Source organism: Dromiciops gliroides, chromosome 3 (genome assembly GCF_019393635.1).
Source record: "Dromiciops gliroides isolate mDroGli1 chromosome 3, mDroGli1.pri, whole genome shotgun sequence".
Lineage (NCBI taxonomy): Eukaryota > Metazoa > Chordata > Mammalia > Microbiotheria > Microbiotheriidae > Dromiciops > Dromiciops gliroides.
In genome coordinates this window covers 300,776,851-300,799,973 of record NC_057863.1, presented here as the reverse complement: position 1 = coordinate 300,799,973, position 23,123 = coordinate 300,776,851, and the positions used below count along the sequence as shown (strand labels likewise).

General features: G+C 36.5%; 1 protein-coding gene across 10 annotated transcripts in view; it reads left to right on the top strand.

The window, feature by feature from the left end:
• Positions 1–23,123, top strand: part of CNKSR2 (connector enhancer of kinase suppressor of Ras 2) — a 322,983-nt gene that overhangs the window by 212,544 nt on the left and 87,316 nt on the right. For 7 of the 10 annotated variants that reach the window (XM_043991402.1, XM_043991407.1, XM_043991403.1 and 4 more), the window contains 2 exons: positions 1,139–1,228; positions 3,896–4,110. In XM_043991402.1, the coding sequence (XP_043847337.1) occupies positions 1,139–1,228; positions 3,896–4,110 (305 nt within the window). The remainder of the gene's footprint in view (positions 1–1,138; positions 1,229–3,895; positions 4,111–23,123) is intronic. The other 3 variants (XM_043991405.1, XM_043991408.1, XM_043991410.1) reach the window with 1 other exon arrangement.

Below are 23,123 nucleotides of genomic sequence, written 5' to 3'. Positions count from 1 at the left end.
CAGTTTCCCCATCTGTAAAATGACCTAGTGAAGGAAATGGCAAACCACTCCAGAATCTTTGCCAAGGAAATTCCAAATGGGTCAGACAAAGAGTTAGGCATGACTGAAATGACCAAACAATAAAACAATCAAACTGCCTTGGAATGGAGTCCAATACCATCTCACCTCCTTGAATTCTGCATAATATAGGAGAGAGTGATAAACCAAAATGTTATTATAATCCTTATCAGGATGAATATATTATATTGCCTAAAGGAGAATATTGTGTGGTTGTCATGAATAGCTATTCCAGGATTTAGCATTTATCTATCAACCTCTATCTATTATTACTGAAAAAAATTAGAAATCTAACTAGAAATCCAATATATAACTCCATATAATAGTTTCAATGTGTGTGCAGCACTCAAAATAGCTAAAATGTTCTAGGTAATTTAGATTTTTCCTTTTAAGTCCAGTGCACCTACATTAACCCTCTGGGAAAACTGCTCAGCTTTTTACTGTCTTCCTTCTGAAAATTTTTCCATATGCCTATAGGAAGTTAATAAGATGCTTCTCTTTCCCAACTGGAAAAATTTCAAGTGCTAGTGCAGTGACTCAGTTTCTTATTAATATAGCCCTATTGGAGAATGGTTGGAACAATGGAGCTGAAGTCAAAAAGTTCAAATCCCACGGTGGGTTTCAGTTTCAAATCCCACCATGGCCACCAGTCCTGTGACTCTTCTCAAGTCATTTATCCTCAGTGGCCTTCAGATTCCTCATCTATAAAATGAGGAAGTTGAACCTAATGATCTCTATGGACCCTACCAGCTCAAATCTCTGATCCTATGACTCTTCCACAGCCTATGATGATTTTTAAAAACCCAGTGTGCCTGAGACAGAAAACCTCAGTTCTCTAGCCATCATTATTTAGCTTCCACTTTCCCTGGCAAAACGCCACAGAGAGACAAGCAGCAGCCGCCTTTTTTGATTTCACCTTCTAGATCCGAATGTACCTTTTCTTCATCTACAGCTAATAACACAAAATGCTGACCATGAGTATGGTGAGTGTGTGTATATTAGCTGTGTCTGAGAAACAGGACAAATATGACCAAACAGAGGGGAAAAAAGATGTGATATGAATTTTGTTCTCTGTGTTTAGGCAAGCTACGGCCTATATCTATGCCAGTGGAATATAATTGGGTGGGGGAGTATGAAGATCCCAGTAAAATGAAGAGAGATAGTAGAAGAGGTAAGTGTCCCAGAATCTCAGGGTAGGCTCTGTATTGTTTAAACTGTAAGTAAATTTAGATGTTCTTTAAAGTAGGCTCTTATGGTTTAAGATTAGTATTTTTCAAATCATGGGGTTTTTTTCTGTGATTGACATAAGAAAGGCAGTTTGGCACTATGGGTAGAGAGCTGACCTTGAAGTCAGGAAGATCTGGGTTCAAATCCTGCTTCATACTGGCTGTGTGACCCTGGGCAAGTCACTTCAGTGTTCTAGGTCACTCTTAGATAATAAGTCACAGAGATGCTGACCTGCATTGGTAGAAAGAGTTTCTTCATCCAGGAGTTCCTTATACCAATGAAATCACAGGTCTAGACCCTATCATTATTCTTGTATTTGACAGAACATTGTGCTTTATTTAGCTGAACCACCAATGCAACAATCTTAGGCCAGGTGCTCACTGATACATTTAAAACGTTAATTTTTAATCTCTTCTAAAGAATCCTATGTAAGACATGTGGATTTAGTTAAAAGAGATGTGAATATTGTATAAAAATGAAGACTTGATTGTTATTTCAAAATGGACATTAGGAAAAATGGAAAACTGATGAAAATTTTATCAGAATAAGTACATACAGCCAGACCATAATTAATCCCCATTGGACACAAAAATCTAATTCCATCTCAGAGCTGTTACTTCTTCATATTTCAGAGGGCCATGATTTGAGTACTGCATGTGCTGCCTCTGTCAATGGAACTCAAAATCCCTACACACTATAATAGATAACTTTTTTGAGTTGCAAGGACTAACTTTCTGATATTGAGACTCTCTGAATGTAGCCAGACATTCTCAGATGATGGAGCCACAATCCATAATCAATTCAATACTCAAAACATCTGTAGATTGATAGGAAATGCCAAGGCATTCGCTCCATTGACATTGCCTTGAAGAATCCAGTCACCTTTAGACCTTAATGAAGGCTCTGTAGAGGGGCTTTCTGATGTTATGACCATAAAAGTAAATATTTGCTTATGTGCTCAGGATAAATAAGAGAGTGGGCCTAATGAAAACCAAAAAATAATAATTTTTAAGTACATACACAGTTATTTTGAAATGGTGATTATCATGCATATATGTCCTGTCAGACTCAACTACTATGTTAATGACCTAAAATATCACAAGCTTTTTTTCCCCCTCATTCTGTTTGGTGTTAGAAATATATTCCTAAGCAGAGATGGAATGTGGGTAGGACAGGATTCTGCTGTGGTATTTGCTATAGGAAAATAGTTTTGTTCTAATCTAGAGTTGAGATGAGGAATGGATAGAGGTCAATAGAACTGATATTGATGGCATCAATAATGAGAATTTGAGCCATTGGAGATTTGGTGGGCCCAACAGAAGTTGAGTCAGCCTCATAATTTTTTAAACCTTGCTACAAAAACTGTGCTACTGCTTTCCAAAAGTCATAAGGCTGTGGATGAGGCATCTTAAAGAAAATTCACTAAAGACTAAGGAGTCACTCTAGGCTAAGGACTTAATTCACTAAGATAACTTATTACTTAATTAGACAAAATGATTTTGAGTTTTCATGTTGATATTAACCAACTTTTAAAGTATTCATTTCATTATTACACATATCAACTAGGTGGCACAGTGGATAGAGTGCTGGCCCTAGAGTCAAGAGGACCTGAGTTCAAATCTCACCTCAGACACTTTTTAGCTATGTGACCATGGGCAAGTCACTTAATCCCAATCACCTTAAACATCTGGGGCCATCTCCAATTCCCCTGATATATATCTTGCCACTGGACCCAGATGGCCCTGGAGGAAAGAGTGAAGCTGGTGACCTTGCACAGCCCTCCCTCACTTAAATCCAATTCGGTGAAAGTCATGACATTACCTTGATTTTATGGTCCTCTTTGAGAATGAAAGACAAACAACAACAATAATAAATATCATAGACTGATCATAATGAGCATCTTTTTCCTTAGCATTTGTGGACCTGATTTTATAGGGATTTCCATTCTGACATATTGATGCACAAAATAAAACCTTATTGAGTTGATTTATCTATTCAATTTTCTAAGTTTCAGTTATTTCCAAACTTCAATGGATATTTCAATAGATCTGTGATCTCATTAATATGGTTACTCCCTAAAACAATACAGATAGCATCCTATATATGCCCTCTCATCCTGTGTTACTTTTGTCTATGTCTTCTTTTAATTGTCCATAAGGGGTCCACTCAATGCACTGGGGACCTTCCTCTAGAGATCTTGACAGAAATTTTTGTGACCTAACATTATATTTGCAACAAGTTTGGGGGAAATGAAAGAGAAAAAATGTTTATCATATGTCACCTCTAGAGCACTATTGTTAGGTTTGATTTTCTTACAAATAGATTCTTAAGTCAGCAACATGTCACATAGAATACCAACCAGAACATGAATTTTAATCATTTCAAGGAAACTAGCATGCCATGTGCTGCCCGATCCAGCTTGTTCCATAATACCAATTCATTGAGTGTCATGTGCAATTTTATTATGCAGAACATGAATTTCAAAATCATGAGTCAGCTTAAAGTTCTAAGAGTAAAACCATTAATATAATTAGCAAATGAGAATTGTAGTTCTGGAAGCCAGTCACTGAATTACTTATTCTAAGTGATGCTTTTCTCTTTCTTTGTTTAGAAAATTCCCTTCTTCGGTATATGAGCAATGAAAAAATTGCTCAAGAAGAATACATGTATCAGAGAAATAGCAAGAAAGATACAGGGAAAAAGTCTAAAAAGAAGGGAGATAAGAGTAATAGTCCAACCCACTATTCCTTGCTACCTAGTTTACAAATGGAAGCTTTAAGACAGGACGTCATGGGCACACCTGTGCCAGAGGCCACCTTATATCACGTGAGTAAAATTCTCAAAGGTTTGCTGTTACTGACTTTATAATAGTATTTGTATGTGAGTTTTGATGGTGGTAGAGATAAAGGTGAGTGGTGGATTATGGATCATTTTTATTGTGGTTTGTCACCATTTTAGGCTATTGAGTCAGCTCAGTGGTGGCATCTGAAGTAAGGAAGACTTGCATTCAAAACCACCATCAGAAACTTACTAGCTGTATGACCTTGGACAAGTCATTTAACTGCTATCTGACTCAGTTTCTTCATCTTTAAAATTAGGATAATAACAGCACCTATGCCCCAAGATCAATGTGAAGAAGAAATGCAACTTTTAAAGCGCTATGCTAGCTATTTAAATGCTAGCTATTATTTCTGGGTCCTCAAGATTACATGTTCATTCAGGTTTTCTTCATAAAGACAAAAAAGCATAATTATATTTATCTGTTATATGTCCAATAAACATATTGAATATATATGTACATATGTGTACATGTATAGATATATATTAACACTGTTTTTATATAAAGCATTGTGTTGATAGAAAAGTCACAAAATTTTGCAGGAATGTAAAAATGTTATGTCTACATTTTCCTTCATTTTTGCTCATTCTGACTACATCTTCAATATATAGAGACTTTTTTTGCTCTAAAGTAAAACTAAATTAAGCCTATAATTTTGAAAAAAGAGAAATCTGTTAAGATAATGGGAGTGTGCACACACAACTTAATAATCTTCAGCAATGAAAATGAAGAGAATAAAATGTTAGGGAAATGACAAATATCCTCTCCCCCACTGGGATTTGCTCCAGACAGATAATTTAAAAGTTGAAACTCTTAGACAATCATCAAAGACAAACAGTGAAGTTTTCTATGCTCTGTTGAAGTACAGAAATATTGGACTGTAGTTAAACAGACTTAATCATAGGTTAATGAAACCCGGAATTCTTTTTTTTTTAAGCATCTAATTGCTTTCAGCATTCAAAGAGAGAATAGCTATTATACAGAATTTTGCAGTGAACTGTGGTATTTAGAAGAGAGAAATGTACTCAACTTCATTGTTTCATTTATGGGAAAAAGTTAAACACTTACACAAAGAAGAAAGCAAAAATATCTAGGAAAAGCCAGGCCACATCAGCTGATTAGCTAAATAAACTTAGAAAAATAAATAAGCAGCACATTGTAGCCCTAGGAACATAATATGTCAGATTTGGTGTGGGAATACTGTTGCAACCTAATTGTAGTTACTGCTGTAATAAAGTGTGTTTGAAACAGATGGGTTTCCATCATGCCATAATGGAGCCAACTATCTATTCATTTGTTGGAACAACATGTTTATCTGAAGGCTGTCTTTGAGGCTCCAATGTTTGATTCTTCACCATCATCAAGAGGTCTTGTGGAGCATTGTTGATAATGCACTTCAATTAATAAGGTCTGAGAGACTACAAAACACTCATTCCCTTTCCCAGTCACATGCCCAATTGTACATCAACTCATACTCAATAGATCTGCTCAACCAGTAAGTTTTGTTTTTGCCAACACTTTTCAGCTGGGATATAACATCTAAATAGCAGAACCTTTGAGAAGTGAGGGAAAATACTTAAGCAGTGTGTGCAGTAATCAGAAAAATTAGAGCAAATGATTCCTGTAGTGGGAGATTTATCCATGTGGAGGTTGATTGGTTTATAATGGGTTTCAATAAGTTTATTAACATAGCAATTTCAGGGATCTAAATGTGTTTATAAATTACATTCCATTCTGCATATTTTAAACTGAAATCAAAAGAATTTTTAAAAACTCTAATGCCAAATGCAGCCCTGAAAAGAAAACTGCAAATTTATTTCATCATTTGGTCATGTTTGTTTCTAGTTTTCCCTCCTAATTATAAACACAATTTTATTAAATTTTTGACAGCCACCATAAATTACGGTCTATCTAGAATGGCTGGGGAGTGAGTTGTTCTGGTTAATTAATTATTCTAATTAATTGAATTGTTTTGCCATATACTATGCATTAGGGATCCCATCTCCATCCAGTGTATAAGGAGGAGCTACTTTTTATTTCTCCAAAGTCTTGAGATCACATTGCCAGAGGAATGGGAGATCAGTGTTGACAGTGAAATCCTTCAAGAAGGAGAGTAAAAACCAGGAAAGGAATGAGGGTATGATGGTGGCAGCCATCTTGTACATTGCCTAGATAAGACTTTGAGCTCTAATGGTGGATTCCAGTCCATTATCCTGGAATCCCACAATGTTTCTGGTATACTGATTTCCAAATAAATGGAATAAAATGCACTTAAGACAAACTATCAAACATAGTTTACTTAGTGCCATTGTTATAGGGTAGAGCTTTTAGAAATAAGATTTGACTGAATATGCCCTAAGGGCAGTATCCTAAAATTGACCCTTAAAGTTCCCCTTTTGGTCAAATTGTTAATAACAACTCATCTATTCTGCATGTTGTTTTCATAAAAGAGGAATACAAAAAAAATGTATTACCAGTTGAGTTTTCTGGTTGTTAAGATTGTGAATAAATTTCTCTCTTAAAACATACCTAATAACAACTTAAAGCATTGAGTTCCTTCAAGTATCACATTCTAACAGTGAATCAGACTATGTCTTAATCTGTGTCCTAATGATAGCTAAAAGTATCCCTTAATAGTAGCCTGTATAATACTTTCCTTTTCACTTATAAATGTTGTAGATGAGACAAGTAGGTTCAGAGAAGGGAAGCATTTTGCTCAAGGTGGCTAGTAAAAATCTGATGATAAAAAATATTATTCTCCATTAATAGTTGGTTCATGATCATGAAGCCAAGTGTATTCAATTATTCAACTCTGGAATCACACCTGTGATTAATATCACCCGAAAGAGCTACTTAGGTACTACAAACCTTATTTAGTTTAGTATAATGCAATTCTTAATACAGAAATTGTCAGACTTGAGATTTCATATATAAAATCATAGTTAGATTATCTACTTTTACTAGAAAGTTCAAAGGGTAGAATTCCAGGCAATAGTCATCACTCAAGAAAATTTATCTGTGATATTATTTCATTTGATTTCTATTTCATCTTTAGGATATATTAACTTTATGGATCTTAATGGTTTAGAGAATTTTTAGAAAGTTATTTTAAGGGGAAATATTCTGCAATAGGTCTGTCTACTAACATTGTTAAAGTACTTAGAGCCAAGATTCAGTGATAAAAATTTGGGTTTCATTATAACAACAAAAAATTATTTATTTTATTTTCCAAATTATTATTTTTGTTTGTGATGTTTAAAATCCAAATGTGTGGTCACCTTAAATTAGAAGCTTTAGCACCAGTCTTTGGGCATTCAGCATTTCTTAAAGCATTCTAGGTATTAGGAAAAAGGAAAACACGTAGAGTTCAGAAAGTTAAGAAAAGGCCTATCTAGCCTATAGTTCCAGCCTGGTCTAGTTCTTCCTCAAGTCCTCTACCACAAGCCTGCTTCAACCTTAAACTCTCTAGCAAACTGAGTGTGGAAGCTTTTTATAGGTCTGCAGGATAGAAGGTCCCTTACACACTGCTTCAAGCTGATTGGTTAGCATCATTCAAATCCATTGGTTCACTGGACTTGAAGGTGGTCTCATGTTGATTTCAAAGTCTTTAGCTTCTGAGAATAATACCTTCTTAAGGGCTGTGTGTGTGTGGGGGGGGGGGGTTACAATCTAATTAACTTTAAGTAGGCTAATGGAAAAGTCAATCACTCTCACTTAATTCAATCAGTTTAATTCAATCTCCAGGTGGGCCTTTGAGTATCTGCCAAATCCTATTTTTTTCTTACATGTTGTTGTTTAGTCAATTAGTCATGTCCAACTCTTTGTGACCCTATTTGGGGTTTTCTTGACTGGAGTGGTTTGCCATTTCCTTCTCCAGCTTATTTTATAGATGAAGAAACTGAGACAAATAGGGTTAAATGATTTGCCCAGAATCTGAGGCCATATTTGAACTCAGGTCTTCTTTACTCCAGGCTCAGAGCTCTATTCATTATGTCACCTAACTACCCATAGACTTATTTTATATAAGCTCCTCAACTTGGCATTTAGAATCTTTCATAACCTAAGCCCAACCTAGCTTTCTAGGAAATTTCCTTTCCTACTCTATTCCTTTTAATGTACACATCCAAACTAATCTTATTACTTGTCCTTCCACATGGCACTCCATCTTCAATCTCTGTGCCTTAGTTCTGGCTATGCTACATGCCTGGACTGTGATCCCTCCTTAATCTTAGAAACCCTAGTTTACTCAAACACAGTCTTCTATATTAAGCCTTTTCTGATGCTACCCCCACCCAGGTGCTAGTCCCTTCCATAATAATTTTGTATCTATTTTATATACCTATTTGGTACATCTTTTCTCTCTCAGCTTGATCACAAGCTCCTTGGTGGCAGGGGCTTTTTAAAACTTTTGTCTTTATATCATCAGCACCTTTATCTCCTCAGTACCACAGTCCCTGACATGGAAGAAGGTCTTTATTAAATTCTTGTTGATTAATTAATTGATTAATTGATTTAAACCTTTCTCTAAATAAAGTTTTTAAAACTCATTAATATATAACAAATGAATTAGGAAACCCCAAAACAAAATGTCATGTGAAGTTCAGGGTGGGGAAGATAAGTAAGAGAGAAGGATCAGATCTTAATGGAGGATGTATTTACATTCCATTTGAAGAGATAGGTAGGAATTTAGTTGGTGTCAATGGGAAGGGAGAATAGTTCAAGCATAGAAAAAAAAATGTGAGGAAAGGCTTAGAATTGAGAAAGCCATGATTTGTCAGTGTATGTGCATAGCACTTCTAGCTAAAGTTGAAAAGATTAAGTGATACCAGATGGCATAAGACTTGGAAAGTCAAGCAAAAGAGTCATCAATAGGTAGCCACTGACTATTTTTGAACAGAGTATTGAGATGATTATACCTTAGCAAAATAAAGACTACTCTGAAAGTAAAGGGCAGATTGCAGGGGGTAGAAATTAAAGGTGAGAAAACTTGTTGGTAGATTATGAAATAATCTAGGAAGATGTGTAGTGAGGCAGCAATAGGAATAGAATGTAAAAGAGGAATGCAATAGACTGTCAGAATTAACATTTATAGCATTTAGTAACTTAGCATTTGAGAGGTAAGGGTTAAAGTATAAGAGGATCAAAGTTTCAGATGTGAAAGGCTAGATGAATGGGAATGGTAAAGTCAGAAGAAAGAGCAGATTTAAAGGTAAAATACAATAAGCTCAGTTTTGGAAATGTTCGGTTTGAAGCACTGGGATAATATGTCAGTTGTAAGGGGCTAAAATTCTAGCCATACTATCTAAAATCTAATGAGTGGTTGCCAATAAATTATAAGCTTTAGCAATAGTTTAGACTTTTAAGCATTTATTAAGGAGAATAAGAATCTGGTAAAGAGAGAGAGAAAAGCCTAGATTCATCTATCTATCTCAGGGAGCTACAATTCTCCTGCTCAGCTCTCCACAAGAGTCCTGGTAAAAGACAGCCAGAGCATCCACCTCCCCGCCTCTTCCTGCCACAAGCAAATGTCACTTCCTGACGCCAAAGAAAAGCTGCATGGCCTTGCCCTCAGAGGCCTTCTCCTCATGGTGGAGCTTTCCTATAGTAAGTCTCCAGCAGGTGGCATCATTCCAATCATTACACAGTACAAATATGTTGCAGGCATATACAAAACCAAAGTCTACAAAAGAGGGAAAGACTATCAGCCCATTACAAACATGCTGTATTCTTGACAAGCCAATCTACTTGCCATTTTGTAATTCCATCTCCCACTGCCACACTTTTGCATAGGCTGTCACTTAGCCTGGAATTCACTCCTTCCTCACATATACCAATTGGAAAGCCCACTTTCTTAGTGTCTCATGTGTAATCTCTTATGGAAAATCTTTCCTGATCTCACTATTTGTTAGTTTCTTCTCTCTCCTCAAATTATCATGTTTATATTTACCTGATTATAGGTCACATTCTTCCAGTCCAATATGAGCTTCAGGGTAGGAATGTTTAATTTTCATCTCTGAACCAAGCACAGGGCCTTGTACCTAGTAGATCCATAATGTATACCTGTTAGATTGAAATGGGTTGGAGACAGAAATTTGGTTGAAGCCATGGTGGTGAATGAAAAAGATAGAGAGAAGAGAATAGGACCACAGATTGAACCTTGGGCAAGGGGGCTCTATTAATGTGTTGGAAAGAGAATAGGAGGCTAGTTAAGGAAACAGAGGAATGACTAAATATGCAAGAGAACCCAGGGAATATATCATCTCTGAAATAAAGGAAGAAGGAAATACATAGAAAGGATTATCAACCTTATCAAGTACTATCTAGAGTTAAAAGACAGTGAGACTTGGGGGAAAAGTTCTTTGGATTTGTTGATTAAGAAGTCATCAGTGGAGGGGCAGCTAGGTGGTGCAGTGGATAGAGCACCAGCCTTGGATTCAGGAGGACCTGAATTCAAATTCGGCCTCAGACACTTAACACTTACTAGCTCTGTGATCCTGGGCAAGTCATTTAACCCCAATTGCCTCACCAAAAAACCAAGTCATCAGTGGGAATAGCTATGTGGTGCAGTGGATAGAGCACCGGCCCTGGATTCAGGAGGACCTGAGTTCAAATCAGGCCTCAGATACTTGAGACTTACTAGTTGTGTGACACTGGGCAAGTAAGTCACTTAACCCTCATTGCCCTGCAAAAAAAATATGTATTCATGTGTCTACAATTCTATAAAAGCTTTCCCTTAACCATTATACCCAATTTGGCTACCATGTCTTTGTTATTCTCCCTGCCAAACTTCTTGAAAAGAGTTATCTCCTAATGCCTTCTAGTCTTCACCACTTACCCTTGTCTTAAATGTGGCCTTTCTCCTTCAACTATCCAGAAAATGCTCGAAAAGTTCACTAATGACTTCCTTTTCTTGTGGGACAATAAGGTTTAAGTGACTTTCTCAGCATCACACAGCTAGTAAGTGTCAAGTGTTAGGCCAGATTTGAGCACAGGTCCTCTTGAATCCAGGGCCAGTGCTTTATATCCACTGCACCACCTAGGTGCCCCCTGAATACATTTTTAAAGTGATATGTTGTTCAGTCATTTCACTCATGTCTGACTGTGACCCCATTTGGGGTTTTCTTGGCAAAGATACTGAAGTGATTTTCCATTTCCTTCTCTAGCTCATTTTACAGATGAGGAAATTGATGCAAACACAGTTAAGTGACTTGCCCAGGGTCACACAGCTAGTAAGTGTCTGAAGCCAAATTTGAACTTAGGAAGATTAGTCTTCTTGACTCCAGGCCCAGTATTCTGTTCCAACTAGCTAAAAGATGAGAACTTCCTATTACTATCCTAAAGTTACAAAAAAGTTGGGAAAGTGAGAGGTTATATTGTTGTTGTTGCTCCAAATGCTTAAAAGGTCGATTTGTCTCAAGTCTTTAAGAAATATTTGTTTTTGGACTTCCTTATAATGAGATGCTAGACCTGAATTGATTTCTGTCCAGCTTCCTACCCTCTTTAACTGGCACTGAGGAAATAACAATGCATGTTAATATTTTTATTAAACTAAGGCAAACACATGGCATTGCTTCTAAACTAAAGAATGAGCAGGTGTTCTGAAAGATCTATTGGAGGAGGAGGGATATATCAAATGATACAGTTAAAATTGTCTTGGACCTCTGAGGCACAAACAAGGAGAGCACTAACACAGCCACACTTTGTATGGTTGCTTAAGCCTATTAGACTCTGTAAGAATTTATTTTTCCTCCTTCATTCCATTTTTGCCTCAAACTTTTGCTTTCAGCAATTGAATTTCACTGAGAAGATGAGCTCTTTCTATTAAAGACCCTATACCTTGTTCAATCTTCATGTTAAGAACTTCAGGCCCCCTCCAAGAAACTGGACTACTTAATATTCCTTGATCCTCTCTTGTCTTTCTTCTACCTCCTCACATAAATAACCAACCTGTGTTTGATGCATGCAGCTCATTCTCTTTATGAGTCTAGCTAATGAAAGTCTTCTTTCCCTTCAAGGCCTAGCCTAGTTGCTGCCTCCTCCACAAAATCTTCTCAGATTCTGTTAGCTAAAAGTGATCTCTCCCTCTCAACATGTTCATGTAGAACCTTACATGGATATTTCCTTTCCTTTTAAAGTTTGAATGTAATTTATTTCAGGATTTCACTTTTACTCCCCTTTAAATGGTTCTTATTAAAGAAGATTCAGAATGTTATGGGGAGGACTGTAAAGTGAATTATTCAGAGGAATTAGTGACATTAATATACTCGGTGTATATATTATAGTAAAAATAAATAAAAAATAAACAGAGACTTTAAGAATTGGGCTGAAAATAAACTCACTTAACTCAATTTGAAATTTTAGGAGTAATTTTTTGTAAAGGCTCTATCTGACATTAATATCTGCAGTAGTATTTAGAGAACAAGAGCTGGACATGGTGGCACATGATTATAAATTAAGCTACTAGGGAGGCTGAGGCTGATGGGTCTCTTGAACTTGGGATTTCTGAGAAGTAATGGACTCTAATGATCAGGTTTCTATAGTAAAACTTATCATCAATATGTAAACCCATTGGGAACGCAGAGGAAGAATGGTACCAGGTTTCAGAGAGAGGGAGGAAGAAAGAGAGGAGACAGAAAGACAGAGAAGGAAGAGAGACAGAGACTGAGAGACAGAGAGAGAGACAGAGAGAGAGAGAGAGAGAGGGAGAGAGAGAGAGAGAGAGAGAGAGAGAGAGAGAGAGAGAGAGAGGCTGAAATAGAAATAGAGACAAGAGTTAGTATAAAGAAATATAAGTTCTAGTTATGGCTCTGATATTTACTAAGGCACCTAGGCAGCGTATTGGACAGGGCATCAGATGTGGAGCCAGAAAGATCTAAGTTCAAAATCTGCCTCAGCCATTTAGAACATGTGTGACTAAAAGTCACTTTATTTTATGCCTGTTTTCTCATCTATAAGATATGGATAAGAATTGTATCTAACTCACAAGGTTATTGTGAGGATCAAATAAAAGACCATATCAAAACACTTTACAAACTTTGATTTGCTATTTATAAATAATATTATTTTTACTAACCATGGGAAAATCACTTAATTGCTTTTAGACTTAGTTTATTCATTATTCATTAGTCAATTGGAGTAATAAGGGTAATATGAATTAACTCTAAGTACAGCTACAGGAAAAGCACTTTTGAAATACTAAAGCATTACATGAATATGAATTATTATTTTATAGACCCCTTTTCGGGGTTTTGGAGCTCATCTATCATATTCTCCAGGCACTTGGCAAATTTTTGAATATGGTAATTTGTCCAGATTAGAACTTGTAAAATGAATTCACAAATAAAATTAATTTTAGACCTTCTTGTTAGGAGGCCAGAACAACTAACATTTACGTATGATTCTAAAGAAAGCATGTAAGCCTACTTTGGAGAAAAAAACAGCAATGAATACCCTACTTTTAGAACCTAAAAAGCAGCAACACAGATTTTGAGTAGGTGTCCAGAAACCTGGAGTGTTCCTTTTGTACCAATCTGACATATGTTGCTTGGTCCCAGTCTTCATTACTTGGAATCTTTTTGTTGGCATTCATATATGGAAGTTTAATGGTGTTTCATTTCTGGTGCATGCAATGTAATTTTAGTCTTTCCAGTCACTTTGTGAAGGTTTTTTTTAACAAAAACTTCTGAAAAATATTCTCAAAATATATCTGATACAAAAGATGAAACCTTGCCTAAAGATAAGAAATGGCCTGCTAATGTCATCATATTTGACACTCATAATGAGTTTTACCTCTAATTATAATTAGAGTTTAGTTTTTACTCATGAGTAATATAACTTGCCAGACAAGTGCATTGTGTCAGTGTCAAAGTAACTAATAGAAATGTACTGTGAAAATAGAAAGTAAGGGGAGGATGAAAGATTTCAAACATTTCTCATTCACTTAGCATAGAGAATTTGCTCATTTCTGGACCATGCTGGATAAATCAACTATTGCTAGAATTTATCTGTATGAACACCTTGAGTAGGGATTGTTTTCATCATTTTATTTGTAGCCCTTGTGCCTAGAAAAGTGACTTGCATTTTTAGTTGGTGGTTAATAAATGTTTGTGGATTGATTTGAACTTGATCTCATATAATACAGAAAGGTGTTCTCTTACCATGTCCACACATTTATGTTAAGCAACAGTCCCCCATTGGTTGGTCTATTATTTCTAACTTTTACAAAATCCTTGATGCTAGAGAAAGAGGACTCGAGAGAGGAATAGCTCTGTTTTCTCTCTGCCGTTTTTTGTTGTTCAGTCATTTTCAGTCATGGCCAAATCTTTATGACTCCATTTGGGTTTTCTTGGCAGAGATACTGGAGTGGTTTGCCATTTCCTTCTCCAGCTCATTTTGCAGATGAGGAAACAGGAGCAAATGCGGTTAAGTGACTTGTCCAGGGTCACCTAAATAGTAAGAATGAGGCTGAATTTTAACTCAGGAGGGTGTCTTCCTGACTCTAGGCATGGCACTCTATATACTCTATCACCTAGATGCCTACTGCCATTTATTAGCATTATTAGATTTGTCCCAAGCCCTGGCTCTTTTTCTACATTTTTATCCCATTTCTCATGCCATTAGCCCTTTCTCTTTGCATGTAAAGAATTCCATTAAATATTTGATCCATAGAATTTTTAAGATCAATCAATAGTTTGCTGCATAGAAATCTACCATATTAGCCTCTATAAATACAAAAGATATTTAAAATTAAACATGGATAGAGTGCTGGGCCTAGAATCAGTAGGACTCATCTTCCTGAGTTCTAATCTGGTCTCAAATACTTACTAGTTGTGTGAACCTGGGCAAGTCACTTCACCCTGCTTACCTCAGTTTCCTCATCTATAAAATGAGCCGGAGAAGGAAATAGCAAACCACTTCAATATCTTTGCCAAGAAAACCCCAAATTGGGTCATGAAGAGTTGGACATGACGAGGAAAAAAGAATAACAGCAGACTGAAATGATATTTTTCTGAGCAAAAAGAAGTTGGCACTTCTGAAATCTTTTTTTTTAATCTGTTACCTTGCATAAATTTCTTTCTCTTTCTAATCCAATTTTCCCATTTGCAAACATAACAATTCTTCATAGTTGCTTTAAAGATTAATGAACCTTAGGGAAGGGAGGAATAGAAATGCCAAATAAATTCTCAACATTATCATGATGTGATTTCAACCCCAATCATAGACTATTTTTAAAATTCATTATGTCTTTAGCCTTCCCTACTTTTGTTCTTGTTTAATCTTAAACCATCTTCAGTGTATACTTTAAAGGCAAGAAATGTTAGATGCTGTCAGTCAATCAACAAGCATTTATTAGGCTCTTAACTTGTGCGCTGCATAGGTCATATGAAGAAAAAAGCAGGGAAATTTCTGATGGAGCTTATGTTCTGTCAGAGAAGACAAAGTATCAAATCTAAATAAAAGAGAAGGGGAGTTAGAAAGTACTTTTAAGATAACATTTCTAGTAGATGAATTGTAGCGTGTGTGTGTGTGTGTGTGTGTGTGTGAAGTTTAGTTTTATCTCTTTGAAAAGTTTCCCCATTGTATAAAGTATATTCTCCTGGTCAAGGTCTCTAACTAAAACCCAAATATAGAAAATTATCACCAAAGTTGCCCTACCACAAGACATGGTTCTGTGTTAAAGGGTCACTTTTCAAAGCTCCAGTGGCCATGAATAATCTTTTTACTCATCAGGGTATTTCAGTGAAAGCTAAGATTCTTGGAACTCACTGCCCTGAGTCACAGCTGAAGTGTTTTGTTATCATGAGGTATGTATTCTTTCCTAGGACAATCAATTTAAAGAAATAAAAGGAGCCCAAAATGAATGGTTATATCAAGTTCTTTCAAAAATAAAACTGTTAAAATGATAGTCAGAAAGTGAAACATCAGTGAATCATAAAGTTCAATTAAATAATGACTTATTTCCCTGATGTGTGTAGGTATAGAATGTCCCCAAAGCCTTAGTACAGTTTTGAGATATTAAATCTAATACTACACAAAGACTTTTGGTACAAGCTGTAAAAATTTTTTAAATAAAAATGTTTAAGTTACTGTGTGAAACAGCTTCTGTTTTGTCCTTCTTGGTGATATTCTTAGCAATATGTTGACTATGCATCCTATGTTACTGGGTCATTCTTTCAGAATGTTTATTTTACATACTTATTCTTCACATGTGTAACTTATTTCTTTATTTTCCTCTTTGAATCCTCTTTGAATCTAGCAGAGGAGAAGCAACATGGTATACTAGATAGAGTGCTGAGCACAGGGTCAGGAAGAGCTGGATTCAAATCCTACCTTTGACAATTCATAACCATGTGAAAGTGGCATCTTAACATGAGTTTCAATTTCCTCATCTGTAAAAAAGAGATTTGTCTAAATTGTCTCTAACATCCCTTCCAGCTCCCTATCTATGATATGTGCATAATAAGGGGTTCATAAATGTGTGTTGAATTGAATTTGGTTTACTAACAGACTCCCAAACAGAAGCCTCTGGGTGGGAAATATGGTTTCCAATTCTTTTCCAAACTAGCCCTCTCTAATAGTCAATAAAGGAAAGGCGCCCTTACTAACCTTTCGAGTATTGAAGGTCAAACATCTGGAATCTCTAAGGATCAATGGGGTGGGGGGAAGGAGATTCAGTCACCTTAAACTCTTCAGGTCAGCCTTTTCATCTGTAAGGTCTGACCATTTTAAATTTGCATATTCATAGAATATCTGAAAATGACTATGCTTTTAGTGTGGAATATAATAGGTGACTCTACATGCAACTTTCTGAATGGAAGTTGGAAGGCAGTGTCCTACAAGATGAAATTTCCCCCATAGAACTGAAGGTGATAAGAGTGAAAATACTGGCCTTCCCCACTTCAGGAAGGTTTATCCTAAAAAAAAAAAGTGAACAAAATTATGAGAACCAACAATGAATCCAGTGGAAAATTGCATAACAAATCAATGAAGGTTCACGTAACTGGAGAAATGGAAGAATTGGAGGATCCTAGATGGAGGGCTGGAAAAGTTTATACTTTATAGTTGGCTTTTCAAGTCCACACTTAGAAGAGTCATATTAAACACATTTTTATCAATAAAATCTCAGGTTGCCTTTCCTGATAAGCCTTCAGAGGTAGCATGGACCTCTGTGCAAAGATAAGACTCCAGAAGTCATCTACTCCCTCATTTTACAAATGTGGAAACAGGGACCCAGAGAAGTTAGATGACTTGCCCACAGTCTCACAGATACTGAGTGATGAAGCCTGGTATTCAAATCCAAGTTTCCTGAGTTGTCTGGTTAGAAGAATAATTATTAAGTTATTTGTGGCTAAATAGGCACTCATCTTTGGATCCATTGACTTCCTCATCAGTATGGACATGGGGTTTTTAAGTTGCTTTGAGTTTTAATTAATACTTGATGTAAGTTTGAAGGAAAATGTGATTACAGTTCTAGCTCTTCTACCCTGAATGAGCAATGTAAATTTTTAGCCACTGTTTTCCTTATATTTCCAAAACTAGGTTATTATCATAAGCTCCCTCTTTCATGAGGTTTTGGTAAATGTTACTAAATAGTATTGCAAATGCCTTTGAACCAGAACAGCAATATCATTTTCTAATTTAAAGAAATTCACAGAAGCATATCAATGGGAGGTGGTTTAATACAAACTTGTTAGCCTTATTGATATTTCTCAGGCTTAATTGTATGTTCTTAAATTTCCCCCCCACTTATGTAGCTTCTGTCACAATTCGTGTTGGGGACAAAGGGAAGATCATCAATAGGTAGATTCATGCCAAAGAATCATTCTTTTTGCTTTCCCTCCCTTCATTATTTACTCAAAGTTACATGAATTAATGTATATTATTTTCCAAATTGTAACTAATTATCAGCCACCTTTCACCTGTCTTCACTCAGGCTGTTAGTTGAAGAATTTGTCTAATAATGGAGGACTTTCTTTCTGAGGTTTATGAGTCCTCTCTAAAGAAGGGAGGGGTATTTTAACCATTTTCCTGATAACTTTCATATGTTCAAATTCCTTTGCATGAGTCATTGGCCCAGCCATTGATTTTTTAACTTTCTCTAGATCTCTCCCAGCAGCAACTTCTTTCCTAACTTACCACAGTTTGTAGCCTTAAAAATTCTTACTTGGAATGGTCAGGTAGCATTTTTCAGTCAATGAAAACTCAGGTTACATTTGCTGCCAAATTTTCAGAGTTTGCATGTACCACTGTTCCTGGAAGACTTGATACACAATGTCCTACCACTGCTCAAAGATAATCCAGCATGTACTGTCAAAACATATGTCAGGATGTCCCAGCCTCCTCAGGGGCTCAATGTAATGTTATAGAACCACATGGTGCCTATTTCAGTACTGGGATTTTCAAAGGAATGGATGATGGAAAGTCCTGACAGTCATTTAAAGGGATATATTAGGACTATCAGTTAAAAAGAATCCTTAAGAGCACATCTTTACATGCCATAAAATATTTGAAATCTCTTAAATATTTTTTCTCCTCCCAGCTACTTTGCACTTCACACACACACACACACACACACACACACACACAACCTCTCCTCCATCACCACCCTGACTTGCAAAAATTTGGCATTCTTTGGATTATGCCAAAATATAGAATCTGGAAAAATGCATCCATTTGAGCTGCCAAGTCAGAAAATTTCCTCTCTGCTCAGAAAGTGGAAGGAGGAATGAGGTGCCTTTGTTTCAAGTGATTGAAGATTACTTTGCAATTTTTCTTATCAATAAAGCAACAGGGTTTTCTTTTGGTCACTGAACAATCTAAGTATTTCACAGAAAATTAAAGCAAGAGGAATTTTCTTTATGACAACAAGAGAGAGCAATTTGATTGCAAATTTTTCTTTAAACTTTGGCCATTTACAACTTGAGAAGAATCTATTAAGGGAAAGCTTTCAAAATGAAACTTGAGAAACTGTTGATCTCTTCCAAAATTGAAGTAAACACTTCCAAAAAATTCAGGAAAAGAATGACCCAAATAAGCCTACCCTTCTCCTTCCTTCCCTATACAAAAAGTGTTGTCAGATGGGGGTTGGCGCTGGAGGGATGGGAGAATTGAACAGAATATCTGTCAACAAAAATGAGAAGACAAATGGTCTTTTCAGACAAAGGTATGAAAAAGCATCTTTTGTAGCCAGTCAAACAGAATGTTATTTCATACATCACCATGGTCGAGAAGATTACCAACAATGCTTCCATAATGGTCCTTTATTTTAACACATTCTATTTTTGTACATGCAATTATGAATTCAACATATTTATTCAGAGTTTATCATGTAATTATTTGCATAAATATCTTTTGACACGGATTTAATGCACTTTGCCAGTCATATCTTGAATTTAAGTTTTAACTATAATATACAAACAGCAATCTCAGTATCAAGATTGTTAACAAGCTTGGATAAAGTATTCTCCCCCCACCCCTTCAAATCTACCAAAAGGATATAGCCCATTAGGAAATAGAGCATTCAGTAATATCATGCATGATTATTGCTGGCAAAGGAGCAACTCAGCATTCCGGGACAGGGATTCCTCTGTTTTGAAACAATCAGCTGATTTGTACATACGTGCTTCATAATCTCCCAGATGTGTTGATGGGTGTTCCCAAATATTAGAGTTTGTAGAGAAATCTTGGAGAGATAGTGGGTTCCAAAGTAGTTTAAGCTAATAATGTAGGAATTTCTGAAGTTTCTTCTTTAAAGAAGGGAGGGGTATTTTTTTTTTTTTTTGGTGAGGCAATTGGGGTTAAGTGACTTGCCCAGGGTCACACAGCTAGTAAGTGTCAAGGGTCTGAGGCCGGATTTGAACTCAGGTCCTCCTGAATCCAGGGCCGGTGCTCTATCCACTGCGCGGGAGGGGTATTTTTAACCATTTTCCTGGCAACTCTGATATCTTCAGATCCCTTTGGATAAGTCATTGGCCCTGCCATCTTTTTTTTTTCAGGGCAATGAGGGTTAAGTGACTTTCCCAGGGTCACACAGCTAGTGTCAAGTGTCTGAGGCTGGATTTGAACTCAGGTCCTTCTGAATCCAAGGCCAGTGCTTTATCCACTGTGCCACCTAGCTGCCCCCTGAGGACTTTTTTTTCCTGCCATCTATTTTATATCTTTCTCTAGATCCCTTCCAGCAGCAACTTCTTCCTTAACTTAATTTGTAAGGAAACATCAAGGAAAAAATAATGTAACAAAGTTAAAATAAATTTTATAGATGATGGCATTGAGGGGGTAAATCAAGTATCTTTATGAGGAAGGCTTTAATATATCATCAAAATAAGCATACATTTTAAATGCTTTATAAATGCCCAATGACTTGGACTATCACCATTTCTTACAAATATTTTTTAAAATTCAATTTTATTTTATTTTCAGTTCCAAATTCTCTCCCTCTCTTCTTCCCCTCCCTGAATCACTGAGAAGGCAAAAACAACAACATTTCAAATATACAGTCATACACAACAATTTTCTACACTAGCTATATTCCAAAGAAGGAACAGAAGAAATAGAAAGAAGTAGAAGAAAATATGCTTTAATATACACTTTTAGTTCATCAGTTCTCTTTCTCTCTGGAGGTAAATAGGATGTTTTAGCATAAATTCTTTGAATTATGATTGGTCATTGTGTTAATCAGAGATACCAAGTCTTTCAAAGTTAAATGTCTACAATATTGCTGTTACTATGTAAATTGTTCTCCTGGTTTTGTTCACTGTATTCTGTATCAGTTCGTTCAAATCTTCACAGCTTTTTCTGAAATCACATCCCTTATCATTTCTTATAGCACACTAGTATTCTATCATATTTATATACCATAACTTGTTCAGCCATTCCCCAATTGATGGGCACCCCCTCAGTTTTCAATTCTTTGCTGCCACAAAAGAACTGCTATAAATATTTTTGTACACATGAGTCCTTTTCCACTTTCTTGATCATTGAGTCAAAGGGTGTGTACAATTTAATAACATTTTGTGCAGAGTTCAAATTGCTTTCCAAAACAATTTGTGTACCTATTTTGATTTGGCCCAAATTAGTATATCTATTTTCCCACATCCCCTGCAGTATTTATTATTTTCTTTTTTTATCATCTTAGTCAATCTGATGGTTCAGAAAGAAAAAGATAGTAAGGTAATACCTCAGAGTTGTTATTTCCTATAGCTTTAACAACTATATAGGAATCACCACCATATAAGGCCAAGAGAGTTCAGAAATTTTCTCAGCCAGAAAAGAGACAGGTCATAGAAGACCAAAAACAATTTAGAATATAAATTCATTCACAAAATACTATAGAGCGTGACAGTCTAAGATTGAGGCAGCTAGATAGCATAGTGGATAGACTGCTGGGCCTAGAGTCAGGAAGACTCTTCCTGAGTTCAAATCTGGCCTCAGATACTTACTAGCTTTGTGACCCTGGACAAGTTACTTAACCCTGTTTGCCTGTTTCCTCATCTGTAAAATGAGCTGGAGAAGGAAAGGGCAAACTGCTCTAGGATCTTTGCCAAGAAAACCCCAAATGGGGTCAAGAAGAGTCATACATGACTGAAAAACAACTGAACAACAAAAACAAGTCTAAGATTACTTCTCATTAGCTCATAAAATAGTGAAGAATAAGGGGCAGCTAGGTGGTGCAGTGGATAAAGCACTGGCCCTGGATTCAAGAGGACCTGAGTTCAAATCCGGCCTCAGACACTTGACACTTACTAGCTGTGTGACCCCGGGGAGTCACTTAATCCTCATTGCCCTGCAAAAAAAAAAAAAAATGTGAAGAATAGTAGGGAGAAAAAGCAAGTCTTTGGAAAACTTGTTGTGAGACTCAACCAAGTGTAATACTTCCAGGAACATTTTTAGATGAAATTAAAAAGAGGACAACAGTGGGGAAGGGGAACAGATCTCTTAGCCTTTCCATATCAAATTAGTTTCACCCTTGTGGAAAACAACATTTAGATTATAGAACCTCACCCTGTGTGCACACATGAAAATGTATGTAGAAATAGCACCAAAGAAGACAAAGTCATGAAAAGCATCAAACCAAGAACACACAGAAGAATCCCATACTGAAGGTGAAACAGTTTTTAACATATCTAGAAAAAGTACAAAATCTCAGAATGAGAATCACAGAATTTTTAAAGTTGAAAACACCCTCAACACCATCCAAATCACAACTGAAAGGTAGACCCCCCCCCCATAACGTACCAAAGAGGTGGTCATCCAGGCTCTGATAAAAGATCTCCATCCAGGGAGAACCCATCACCTCTTAAAGCAGCCCCATTGAATTTTTTTTTACAGGGCAGTGGGGGTTAAGTGACTTGCCCAGGGTCACACAGCTAGTAAGTGTCAAGTGTCTGAAGCCCGATTTGAACTCAGGTCCTCCTGACTCCAGGGCCGGTGCTCTATCCACTGTGCCACCTAGCCGCACCCCACCCTGCCCCCATCCACTTTTGAACAGTTTTCATTCTTAAAAAGTTGTTGTTTTTTCCTAACAAACTTAATGTTTTCCTCTTTGCAACTTCTATTTATTGTTTCTGGTTCTACCCTCTGGGATGAAGTAGAACAAGTCTAATCTCTCTATATACAATACCTCAAATACTTGAAAATTGCTATCATGCCAAATCTCTTCTCCTGAGTAAACATTCCCCAAAATTTCAGCCAATATGCGTAGGACATTAGTTTGAGGTCCTTGTGGTTGACCTCCTGGACACTCCAGCTCTCTTTGAAAGTCCTTCTCAACTATGGCACCCAAAACTGAACAAATACTCCTGATATTATTAGATCAAGGCAAAGTACGGAAGGACCTTCATTTCCTCTTTCCTGGAAGCCATATTTCTCAATGCAGCCCAAGATCACATTAGCCTTTTTGCTTGCCTCATTACATTGCTTATTCATACTGAGTTTATGGTCTACTGAGACCCCCATATCATTTTCAGACAAATTGCTGTTTGACCATGCCTTCCCCCATTCT